At 40.6% G+C, this 12,581-nt stretch overlaps 1 protein-coding gene across 1 annotated transcript in view; it reads right to left on the bottom strand.

The window, feature by feature from the left end:
- tex2 (testis expressed 2) overlaps positions 1-12,581 on the bottom strand; it is a 131,862-nt gene that overhangs the window by 38,637 nt on the left and 80,644 nt on the right. The window contains exons 5-6 of the mRNA XM_043715090.1: positions 6,128-6,375; positions 5,558-5,704 (exon numbers count right to left, since the gene is read on the bottom strand). Of these exons, the coding sequence (XP_043571025.1) occupies positions 5,558-5,704; positions 6,128-6,375 (395 nt within the window). The remainder of the gene's footprint in view (positions 1-5,557; positions 5,705-6,127; positions 6,376-12,581) is intronic.

The following is a 12,581-nucleotide window of genomic DNA, read 5'->3' as shown; positions in this document are numbered from 1 at the left end:
TGCTTGGCACACTTTCCTTATTCCTGAAGAAGGGCTCATGCCCGAAATGTCAATTCTCCTGCTCCTTGGATGCTGCCTGACCTGTTGCGCTTTTCCAGCAACACATTTTCAGCTTTGATCTCCTGCATCTGCAGTCCTCACTTTCTCCACAGCACCTTCCAAGCCCACCACCACTTCCACCTAGAAAGACAAGGGAAGCAGGCACATGGGAACACCACCACCCACAAGCTCCCTTTCAAACCACTCCCCATCCTGACTTAAAACTGTATCACTTCTCCTTCAGTGTTGCTAGTTCAAAATCCTGGAATTCCTCCCTAAAGGCATTGTGTTTACTTATAACATATGTAATGCAGCAGGTCAATTGGCAGCTTACCACAACTTTCTTACCACAACAAGGGCAACTAGGGATGGGCAATAAATACTGATGCTCACTAAATAGCCAGTGATGCCCACGTCCCACAAATGAATAAAAGAAACAAAGTCAAGTTTCAATTTCAGTTTGAGAGAGAGCAACTCAGGGCACAAACCAGTGTCCTCAACAGAATTAGAGGCAATTTCAGAGATATGAAGAAAGAAATATACTAAGGGGAAGATCAGTGGATAAGTAGCTGCAAACAATTGTGCAGAAATTTAGTCATAGTCATAGAGATGTACAGCACGGAAACAGACCCTACTGTCCAACCCGTCCATGCCGACCAGATATCCCAACCCAATATAGTCCCACCTGCCAGCACCCGGCCCATATCCCTCCAAACCCTTCCTATTCATATACCCATCCAGATACCTTTTAAATGTTGCAATTGTACCAGCCTCCACCACTTCCTTTGGCAGTTCAATCCATACATATACCACCTTCTGAGTGAAAAAGTTGCCCCCTAGGTCTCTTTTATATCTTTCCCCTCTCACCCTAAACCTATGCCCTCTAGTTCTGGACTCACCGTCCCCAGGGAAAAGACTTTGTCTATTTATCCTATCCATGCCTCTCATAATTTTGTAAACCTCTATAAGGTCACCCCTCAGCCTCCAATGCTCCAGAGAAAACAGCCCCAGCCTGTTCAGCCTCTCCCTATAGCTCAAATACTCCAATCCTGGCAACATTCTTGTAAGTCTTTTCTGAACCCTTTCATAACATCTTTCCGATAGGAAGGAGACCAGAATTGCACGCCATATTGCAACAGGGGCCTACCCAATGTCCTGCATAGCTGCAACATGACCTCCCAACTCCTGTAGTCAATACTCTGACCAATAAAGGAAAGCATACCATACTCCTTCTTCACTATCCTATCTACCTGCGACTCCACTTTCAAGGAGCTATGAACCTGTACTCCAAGGTCTCTTTGTTCAGCAACAATCCCTAGGAACTTACCATTAAGTGTAGAAGTCCTGCTAAGATTTGGCTTTCTCAAAATGCAACACCTTGCAATTATCTGAATTAAACTCCATCTACCACTTCTCAGCCCATTGCATAACATTGAGCAAAATGCATTCCAGTCAAAAAGAAGGAATTGACGAAAAGGGTGATCTACCATGGATAAAAAAAGTGACTCAAGAAAAGCAATCAAAAACTAAGACCTACAAAGCAGCAAAATTGTTTGTAAGCCAGAGGATTGCGATTTTTTTTATGAACTAGCAGCAGATGACTAACAAGCTAAGCATGAGGGAGAAAACTGAATATAAAAGTAAACTAGCAAGAAATATAAAAGCAAACAGCAAGAGCTTCTACAATTATGGGTAGCTGAAGTGTGGGGCCCTTGGAGTTTGCAACTGGGGAATTGATAATGGAGAAGAGGGAAATGACAGATAATTTAAATAAACATTTTGCATCAGTCTTCATGTTGGAAAACACTATAAACATCCCAAAGATAAAAGATAAGTAAGGTGCTAATGGGAGGAAAGGTCTCGTAATAGTCTCTATAAGAGGGACAAAATATTTGAAAAACTAGTGGAACTCAAGGCAGACAAGTTGCCAGGATGTGATGATCTATATCCAAGTATTTTAAGAGAAGTGGCTGCAGAGATCATGAGATATTAGAGGGATCCAAGATACTGAAAAATTACTAATTTAACACTCCTGTTCAACAAGCCAGGGTTACATTCTGTCTCCTTAGTTTCACAAAAGGATAACCAGATTTTAAAGACTGTTTGGTTGGAGTTCAATGAAGGTTCATTGGATAAATTCCAGAGATGAAAGGCTGGCTTTATGAAGAGAGATTGAGCAGTTTAGAGGTTTATTCACTTGAATTTAGAAGAATGAGAGGAGATCTAATTAAGGTAAGCAAGATGTTAACGGGAATTGACAAAGTAGATGCAAGCAGATGCTCCTCCCTGTGCAGCAACCTAGAACAAATAGTCATAATGTTCGGCAAAGTGTAGGCATATTTAAGGACTCCTCTTAAAGGGTCGTGAGTTTATGGAATTCACTATCCCAGTGTGCAGAGGATGCCAGGACACTGAATAAATTAAAGGAGGAGATCGATTTTTAATTAGTAATGGGTTAAAGAGTTGCAGGGAGTGAGCAGGAAAGTGGAGTTGAGGCTGAGATGAGATCAGCTATGATTGTATTAAATGGTGTTCTTATGACTGTTAATAAGAATACAGAAATTCTCAGACACTATTCAAAATTTTAGCAGGAATAAAGAATACTTTTATATAAGTGCTTGGTTAAGCGATTGTAAATAAGGAAAAACACTAGCTTCTCAAAAGTACGTAAAAAATGTTCAAGTTATTTTCCTTAAAAATGCTCAGAGCAGAATAGCATCTAAATAATTCTGAATAACATTATAATTAGCACTTGAAAAAATAATGCATGCATCAGTTCGCAAACAAAAGTAAACAGGGGCAGTGAAGTCCAGTCGTTTTACAATATATATATATAATGAACAGCAGATGCAAGTGAAATTCTAAACCTGTCAAAATAAGAAAGGAGGATAAAAATGTTTACATTAATTTCTCCTTACATTAATATCATGCTATAGAAGCGCAAAGATTGCTCCAAAGAACTAAGGTTTGCTTCCTGGTTGATACAAGGAATATCATTTTGGATTTATCCACTTAAATATTCAGTACATATCACCATCAGTTCCTACAAGTTCCACAGGTTTATATATGCCTTTTTAATTAAAAACAATAAATTTAACTTCCTTCTGAGGTAACATTTGGCTATATGTGTCACTGTATATGTAATTTATCATCTGAACGGCTTTATATGGTTTTGACATGGAAGTATAAAAAACCTGAAGGAAATAACTAAGCCAGCGTGATATTGAAAATGACATCTGGATTTACAGTCCCTAGACTGCAGTTGAAGCATTTACATGAGTGTTATGAAGCCATCCTTAAATACAACACAACACCCACAAAGAAAATTTAATTTAAATAGCTTTAGATTTAAGCATATGATGTCCCAGAACTTGCAGTTTGAAGATTATTAAGGAATTACCTGAGAAGCACCAGGAACAAGAGAGGGAGACTAAAATTAAAATACATGGATTACGTATGTTCAAGTTTAACTCATGGCAGTTGGGGGTCTACCGAGTGGATTATGTGACTTTTCAGAATATTATTACTTAAATGGAGAAAGACCACAGAAATGAGCAACAAAGAGGGATTTTGGGTTCGCATGCTTAAGTCACAAAGAGCTAGCATACAAGTTCAGCTAGTAGTAGTGAATGGAAATGGAATGTCAGCTTTCTTTCAATGGGAATGGAGTATAAAAATAAGGAAGTTTTGCTAAAACAATACAAGGCACAAGTCAGACCATAATACTGAAAACAGTTTTGATCCCTTTATCGAAGAAAGATAAACTGGCATTGGGGGCAGTCCACAGAAGGTTCAGTTGGTTGATCCCATTCAAGGAGGGACTGTCTTATGAGAACAGCATGAGTAGTTTGGGCGCATAATCAATAACGTTTAGAAAAATGAAAGGCAACCTTATTGAAAGATGTACAATGCCAAGGAGGCATAGATGTGAAGAGATTGATTCCCCTTATGGAAGAGCCTTGTGGTAAAGGGCATTTTCTAAGAGTAAAAGGGAGCCCATTTAAAACGCATGTGGAGGAATTTCTCCTGACAGTAGTGAAACGATAGAATTTGTTACGGCAGAGAACTGTCGAATCTGGGTCGTCAAGTATATTTGGCCGAAATAGATTTTCAATCAGGATGGGAAATAAGGGGTCAAAGGGTATGGGAAGAAAGTGCAAACTGACTACAGGTACTGAGATAGATGATCGGCCATTATAATACGGAATGGTGTAGCAAACTCAAAGGGATGAATGGTCTCCTCCAATTTTCTATGTTCCTCTTGAGGGTTGGGTGGATAGTATGCTTGCAGTGCAAAGTAACGATAACAGCATGGGTTCAATTCCCACTCCAGCTGAGTTTACCATGAAGGACTGTCCTTCTCAGCCTGTGAACTCGCCTGAAGCGTGAAACAACCACATTACTGTGGGACTAGTCACATGTAGGTCAAACCAGGCAAGGCTGGCAGCAAAGGCTGAACCAGATGGGGTTTTCCTATAATTGACAATGGATTCAAGGACATCATTCAACTCTTAATTGCAAATTATTTTTTATTGAATACAAATTACACCATCTGCCTTGGCAGTATTCAAACCCAGATCCCCCAAAACATTCCTGGGTCTCTAGATTAACAGTCTAGCGATAATATCATTGCCTCATTACATTTTATGGAGAAATGGCAAGAAAGTGGAATTGAATATTATCACATCAGCCATGATATCATTGAATGCAGAGCAGACACAATGGGCGAAATGGCATATTTTTTCTCCACATCTTATGGTTTTATTAACGAGAATGAATCCAAGGTAAATGAACGTCAGTTATAAAAATATATTGGAGAATTTTGGACTGCTTTCCTTGGAGAAGGTGGAGAGAAGTATTCAAAATTATGAAGGGTCTAGATAGAATACGTAGGGACAAACTATTCGTATTCATGCAAGGATAGAGAACAAGTGGACACAGAATAAAAGTAATCAGTAAAAGATGCCAAATGCAATACAAAAAATACGCAGCAAGTGGTTAGGGTCTGGAATGGAATGCAATGCATTTTGGTGGAGGCATGTTCAATTAAGGCATTCATAAGGGAACTAGGTAGTAGGCAAAATATTTTGAAAGGGAATAACCCTCTCACTTGTTCTTTCAATAAATCCACCCCTTGTTGATACTTCTAACATTAGTGTAACATTTTATGAACTTTAAACAATTAAGACGAGGGAACGGAACCAGAAACACATGAACAAAGATTTACTGGGCCTTCAACATCAAATAGCTTAAGGCACAGTGTTCAAACTTGTATGGATAATACCTTCTTGGGAGCAGCCACTGATTGAAAACATTCTGAATAACAGGTGTTTTCCAAACATCTGACGGCAGACGATATCTATGGTCAAATACTTGGAGAAAGGCACTTTTCCAAATTCTATAATTATGCATCAACAAAATGGAACTAAGTATCTGTGCCAAGGAATATTAAATTAACTGCAAGTAAATTTATACTGATAAACATTGATTTTATGGGCTGAACATGTTGAGCACATACCCTAATCTTGCTGAGTTTCATCTGGATTTTTCGAGACACCAAGTTTGACCAGTATGTTTCACCCAAGAAATCCCAGAAGACTCTTCCAACCAATGCATTGACCCAAGCCACTTGTTGTTCTGAGTTCTCAATTTGACTGTTTGGCAACTGACATGCAAAGAAAATGAACAGGACTATTAAAAATATATAAAGTATTAATACATGATCATGACTTTAACTCCATGTGGTGCAGAGCTTGCAAAAAGGAAAACCTCTCCAGAAGTCTGCTGTGAGTCCATCGGTGGAGGCAAGAAGTGACTCTTAATTGGCCACTTAAGTGTGTCATTTGGCTCCTGGCAGACAGTCGCTACATCATCTCACCCGCAGCTGACAAAATAGTATGACTTGGTAAAATGACAAAATGATATTGGGTAACTATGCCCAGGAGCAACACTGACAGCTTTTATGGAGGATACCTTCAAGCTCAACAGTTCTGCTCTAAGGCTTTTATTTTTTTTTAAACTATAACACTAAGATGTTGTGTATTGGAAGAAAAATATCAAAACTCATAACTAACTTGTTTTTTCTTACCTTACTGTCCGCTGTGGGACTACTTTCGGCACTGTGGATAGGACTCACATTGGAACTTGAGGGCTCTTCAGGAATGTACTTTGCCATATAGAAAGCATAGTCCAGAAGCATTTTCTGGCGCACACCAGACATGAAATCTTTCTGTCTTGATTGTGATATGATTTCTTCAACACTTCCTTTACTGCTACTGCGACTATGAGTCAGCATTCCTGAATGGCTATTGTTCCTACTGTGTGATGGCACAAAACCTAAAATAAAGCACAATTGATTAGTAATGAGAACACTGAAATACCTTAAACATTCTTCACAACAGCTTTATACCTAGTTTTAAACATCAAGTCTAAAATATCAAAGTTTCTAACATACCTGAAGGAGAAGAAAAAGATAACAAATAGTTGACTGAGCAAGACTTCAAAATCTGTATCCCTTCTTAAATCTATCACTGAAAAGTCCAACAAATTGAATATTCAATTACCTGCTGTAAATGTTACTTCTCATATTAAATTAAACATTTTCTTCCATTAAATAATGATTTGAACTAGTAATAAACAGAAGCGCAGCACAGCAGAGATCCAAGCCAAAATATTAATAGGATAAATCCATTGACAGTAAGAGAATGACAAACTGAGCAATAATATCAATATATAAATTCAGGATTAACAATTTTCAAAGGATATAACTAATAAATTATGAACAAAATTTGACTATTGTAATAATGTCAGTCTCTGTAATTACTGGACAAGTCAGAGCCTTGACTGATATCTGGCTTTATTGATTTTTATTTTAATTTAAAATAGACTTTCATTAAAAGCAAGCTAACTCTCCTCAAAGGTTTATTCTGTGTACTCATAAAACTCTCCCAACACAAACAAGTTGCCATTAGCATTCCAGGAGCACACACATTCATATTAGTGTAATATGAACAAACAAACCTCAGCAAAGCTCGCAGTTTCATCCCTCTGCATCTCCACCTTAATGAATTTTGGGCACGACATGATGCTGAACTCGTCTTCCATTGCCTTTGCTTTTGCACTCATTGCTTTGGACAAGATTCCTTTCCTTCTCCCATAGACCCCTTGCTGCACCTCTAACACTCCCTCCGCCTGGCTGTTTACCTGCACTCGACTGGGTTGATAGAGAAGTGTCGATGTGACAATGGTCAACACAATTTCTCTGACCCCCTCACCTATTTCAACCTACCTCCCTGTGAAATTACTGCACTTCATGCTCTCAGATCCAACTCTGATTCTGTAATTAAGCCTGCTGACAAAAGGTGGTGATGTTGTTGTCTGGAGTACTGACGTCTACATTGCAGAGGTTGAACGCCAGCTCTTCAATAACTCTCCTACCTCCCCCGAACCATGAGCACACTATGGAAAATCAGGCAACCATGTCCACAACAGTCATTATCCACATTTCATCTTGTAAACTGCCCCTACTACTTCAAAGCTCATAGTCTCCCAATGCCGCACAACTCACTTCTAGCTCCTTCCCAAAATCCACAGGACTGCCCAAAGAGGTGCATTGTTTCTGCCTGCTCCTGCCCCACAGAACTCATCTCTTCTGACCTCAACTCAGATTTGTTTCCCTTTGCCCAGTCTTTTCCCACTTACATCTGTGATTCCTCTGATGCTGTACATCAGCTTCAAAATGTCCAGTTTGCAGCCTCCAGCTGTCCCCGATTTACCATATACGTGCAATCCCTTTACATGTCCATTCCTATCAGGTCTCAGGGCTCTCTGCTTTTTCCTGGAAGAAAAGATCTGAACAGTGCCCATACATCACTCTTAACTCCTCTCACTTTCTTCAGGTCAAAGGGGTGTCCATCAGTACCCACATGGGCTTCAGTTAGGCCTGTCTCTTCGTGGGGTACATAGAACATGCCTTGTTCTAGTCCTATTTCGGTCCCCACCCACAACTCTTTCTCAGGTATATTGACGATATCATCGATGCTGCTTCCATCTTTCATCCAGAATTGAAAAAGTTTATCAATTTCTCTTCCAATATCCAACCCATTCTCACCTTCATCTGGTCCATCTCAGACTTCTCCCTTCCTTTCCTCAAAATCTGTTTTCATTTCTGAGGATTGTGTGGACACCAATATCCACTACAAACCAAGTGACTCCCACAGTTACCTTGACTATACATCCTCACACTCTACTCTCTGCAAAAACTCTATTCCATTCTCCCAGTATATACTCATAGTTCATGTTGTCTGTGTGTACAGATACCAGGGAGAGTTGCTAGTATCGCTTAGTTGCCAGTTGGTGTTCATGGATGTGGGTTGCTAGCTGTCTGCCTGTTTGTCCTACATATTGCTTAGTGCGGTCACTGCATGGGAACTTGGAAATTACATTCGGCCTGCACAAAGTGGGTATCAGATCCTTTATTCTGGTGAGCCACTGTTGGGTGTGGCTGTCGCTTTGTGTGCTGTCAAAATCCCGAGTGAACAGAGCAGTCCAGTTGCCAGTTCTGTGATGTTTTTAATGTGTGGGAGAGTAGCCAATGTGTTGGGGCATGTCTTATCTTCTTGGTGTTGCTTGTCCGCCAGGCATCTGCAGACAAGGCTGTGGGGCTATCTGTTTTTAGCAAAGACTTTGAATAGGTGTTCTTCTTCCTGTCCTTGCAGTACCAGGGTGCTGCAGTGTGTTGCTGCTCTTTTCAGCAAGGTCCTAATGCAGCTCCTCTTACAGGCGTTGCTGTTGTAGTTTAGGATCTGATCAGGATGTGTGGTCTTTCTGCAAACTTTTGTTGTGAATTCACCATTGTGTCCTTGTAACCATTAGATCTAGAAATGGGAGTCGGTTTTTGTTTACCTCCTCTCTCATAAATCTGATTCTAGTGAAAATGCTGTTGATCTACTGGTGTGTGTTCTTGATTTCAGCTCTTCTGATTATCACAAAAATATCTTGAAAAATGTCCATATTACAAAGGAGGATGTCTTGAAATGCATAAAAGTGGATAAATCCAAGGAACTGATCAGGTGCACCCGAGAACTCTGTGGGAAGCTGGGGAAGTGATTGCTGGGCCCCTTGCTGAGATATTTGCATCATCAATAGTCACAGGTGAGTTGCCGGAAGACTGGAGGTTGGCTAATGTGGTGTCACTGTTTAAGAAGGGTGGTAAGGACAAGCCAGGGAACTATAGACCAGTGAGCCCGACGTCGGTGGTGGCAAGTTGCTGGAATGGGAAAGGGATAGTCAACAAGGTTTTATGCCTGGGAGATTATCTCTCACAAACTTGATTGAGTTTTTTGAAGAAGTAACAAAGGGGATTGATGAGGACAGAGAAGTAGATGCGATCTATATGGACTTCGGTAAGGCGTTCGACAAGGTTCCCCATGGGACACTGGTGAGCAAGGTTAGATCTCACGGAATATAGGGAGAATTCGCCATTTGGACAGAGAACTGGCTCAAAAGTAGAAAACAGAGGGTGGTGGTGGAGGGTTGTTTTTCAGAGTGGAGGCCTATGACCAGTGGAGGGTCACAAGGATCAGTGCTGGGTCCACTACTTGTCATCATTTATATAAAATGATTTGGATGCAAGCATAAGAGGTACAGTTAGTAAGTTTGCTGATGACATCAAAATTGGAGGTGGAGTGGACAGCGGAGAAGGTTACCTCAGATTACAACAGAATCTTGATCAGATGGACCAATGGGCCGAGGAGTGGCAGATGGAGTTTAATTTTAATAAACGTGAGGTGTGGCATTTTGGGAAAGCAAATCTTAGCAGGACTTATACACTTAATGGTAAGGCCCTGGGGAGTGTTGCTGAAAAAAAAAGAGACCTTGGAGTGCAGGTTCATAGCTCCTTGAAAGTGGAGTCGCAGGTAGATAGGATAGTGAAGGAAGCGTTTACTATGCTTTCCTTTATTGGTCAGAGTATTGAGTACAGGAGTTGGGAGGTCATGTTGCAGCTGAACAGGATGTTGGTTAGGCTACTGTTGGAACATTGCGTGCAATTCTGGTCTCCTTCCTATCAAAAGGATGTTGTGAAACTTGAAAAGATTCAGAAAAGATTTACAAGGATGTTGCCAGGGTTGGAGGATTTGAGCGAGAGGGAGAGGCTGAATAGGCTAGGGCTGTTTTCCCTGGAGTGTTGGAGGTTGAGGGGTGACCTTATAGAGGTTTATAAAATCGTGACGGGCATGAATAGGAGTGGGTGGGGGTGTCCAGAACTAGAGGGCATAGGTTTAAGGTGAGAGGGGAAAGATATAAAAGAGACCTTGGGGGCAACGTTTTCACGCAGGTGGTACATGCATGGAATGAGCTGCCAGAGGAAGTGGTGGAGGCTAGTACAATTGCAACATTTAAAAGGCATCTGGATGGGTATATGAATGGGAAGGGTTTGGAGGGATAAGGGCCAGGTATGCTGGCAGATGGGACTTGATTGGGTTGGGATATCTGGTTGGCTTGGACGAGTTGGACCGAATGGTCTGTTTCCGTGCTGTACATCTCTATGACTCATCATCCATGTACCTGATCCATAACTTATGTTTGATCTGTGGGAGGACAGTCTGTTTGAGTCTTTGCATTACCACTTCAGCTATGAGCCTCAAAATGGATGAGCCCCTGGGTGACCCATTGATTTGTTCATATACCTGGTCATAGAGTCATAGAGATGTACAGCATGGAAACAGACCCTTCGGTCTAACCCGTCCATGCCGACCAGATATCCCAACCCAATCTAGTCCCACCTGCCAGTACCCAGCCCATATCCCTCCAAACCCTTCCTATTCATATACCCATCCAAATGCCTCTTAAATGTTGCAATTGTACCAGCCTCCACCACATCCTCTGGCAGACGCAGTTCAAGTAGTTTTAATATGCGGTCTATGCAACACATTGACCTAATCTCAATATAAAACTGCTGCAATGGAAACTGGAACCAGCACCAACTGTAAACAGCCCAAATAGAACCATGTAAATTCAAAGCGGAACAGTATGGCAGTGCATCACAGGAGGCAACACAGCATTGATGATGTCACCTAGAAAGGAGACGAAACATCTGCCAACAAACGTAACAGCTTAGCAAATAGCCCAACAATTAATCCAATAACTGTTTTTGTTAAAAAAAAGGTTCTAAACATAATGATAAGTTAATCTTTAAATCCCTTAAGACATGAAATGAACAAAAGTTATTATCAACGCTCCTTAAGAAAATGAAGTAGTACAGCACCTTTGCTCCTTTCTAATCCTAACCCTGTTCTTGGTGACCCACTATCACTAATGACCAGGCAAGAGGTGGAGGGATTGAGAAATTCGTGATATCGATCTTGACTGAGGGCATTGGTCACAGTTTATCCACTACCCAGACATACTACATGCTAATGGATGTTACAGTATGATTTGTACGTACACTGTAGCTTGTATTACTGTTCAATATTTTATGGTAGAGTTTAATTCTGTTTGCTCAAAACTAAAATCCTGTGATTTTATTCTCTAAGTACCTGAAAACTCAAAATTCATCTACTTAAAGATAAGTTACTGGTCACTGGCCAGGGATCATAACAGCCTTCACCATCTTGGCCTCAGTTCTAAAATTCTCTCCCAAAATTTCCCTACTTGGTTCTCTTTCTATAACAGCCTTCTTTAAACCTACATTTTTTGACAAAGCTTTTTGTCACTCCATCTAATCCCTATTTCATTTGCTCTATATTAAGCAGATTACATTGCTGTGACACCCCTATGGCCACAATGTTTAATTAGTTGTAATTTCTTATAAATATTCCTAGTATGACATAATTCCCTATGCTAACTTTCAGAACTTCTCCATCCGAGAACTGGCAAATTTTTCAGCCATGTGATGTGACTTTGAAAGACAGACAGAGAAGCCAAGAAACTGAAGACATTCCAGTTGAGCAACACTGAGCATAAAGGCATAGATTTAAATTCAATTATGATCAATCATGAAAGTTTGGAAATGTTCCAAAAATTAAATGTGAAGAGCATGAATGCCCAACAACATTTTCCATAAGTCTGTATTTGCTGAAATCCTGGAGCGTGCAGCAGCTGCAAAATCTCTGAATTAAATCTGAATCAAGATTATTAAAAACTGAATAAACACACAAAAATGTAGAAAAGCTTCATGAATTTGTAAAAATTGACTTTACATTGTGCAAGCACAGTCTATAACAAAAATACAGAGGTTGTTGTGCATTGTTGGAATTTAGGAGAAAGTGAGGACTGCAGATGCTGGAGATCAGAGCTGAAAATGTGTTGCTGGAAAAGCGCAGCAGGTCAGGCAGCATCCAAGGAGCAGCAGAATCAACTTTTTGGGTATGAGCCCTTCTTCAGGAATGAGGAAAGTGTGCCAAGCAGGCTAAGATAAAAGGTATGGAGGAGGGGCGTTGGAAATGTGATAGGTGGAAGGAGGTTAAGGTGAGGGTGATAGGCCGGAGAGGTCAGGAAGAAGATTGCAGGTTAGGAAGGTGGTGCTGAGTTCGAGGGTTGGG

The sequence above is a fragment of the Chiloscyllium plagiosum genome, chromosome 24, assembly GCF_004010195.1.
Source record: "Chiloscyllium plagiosum isolate BGI_BamShark_2017 chromosome 24, ASM401019v2, whole genome shotgun sequence".
NCBI classification, from domain to species: domain Eukaryota; kingdom Metazoa; phylum Chordata; class Chondrichthyes; order Orectolobiformes; family Hemiscylliidae; genus Chiloscyllium; species Chiloscyllium plagiosum.
Note: the sequence above shows the minus strand (reverse complement) of the source record. Positions and strands in the feature narration are given on the sequence as shown.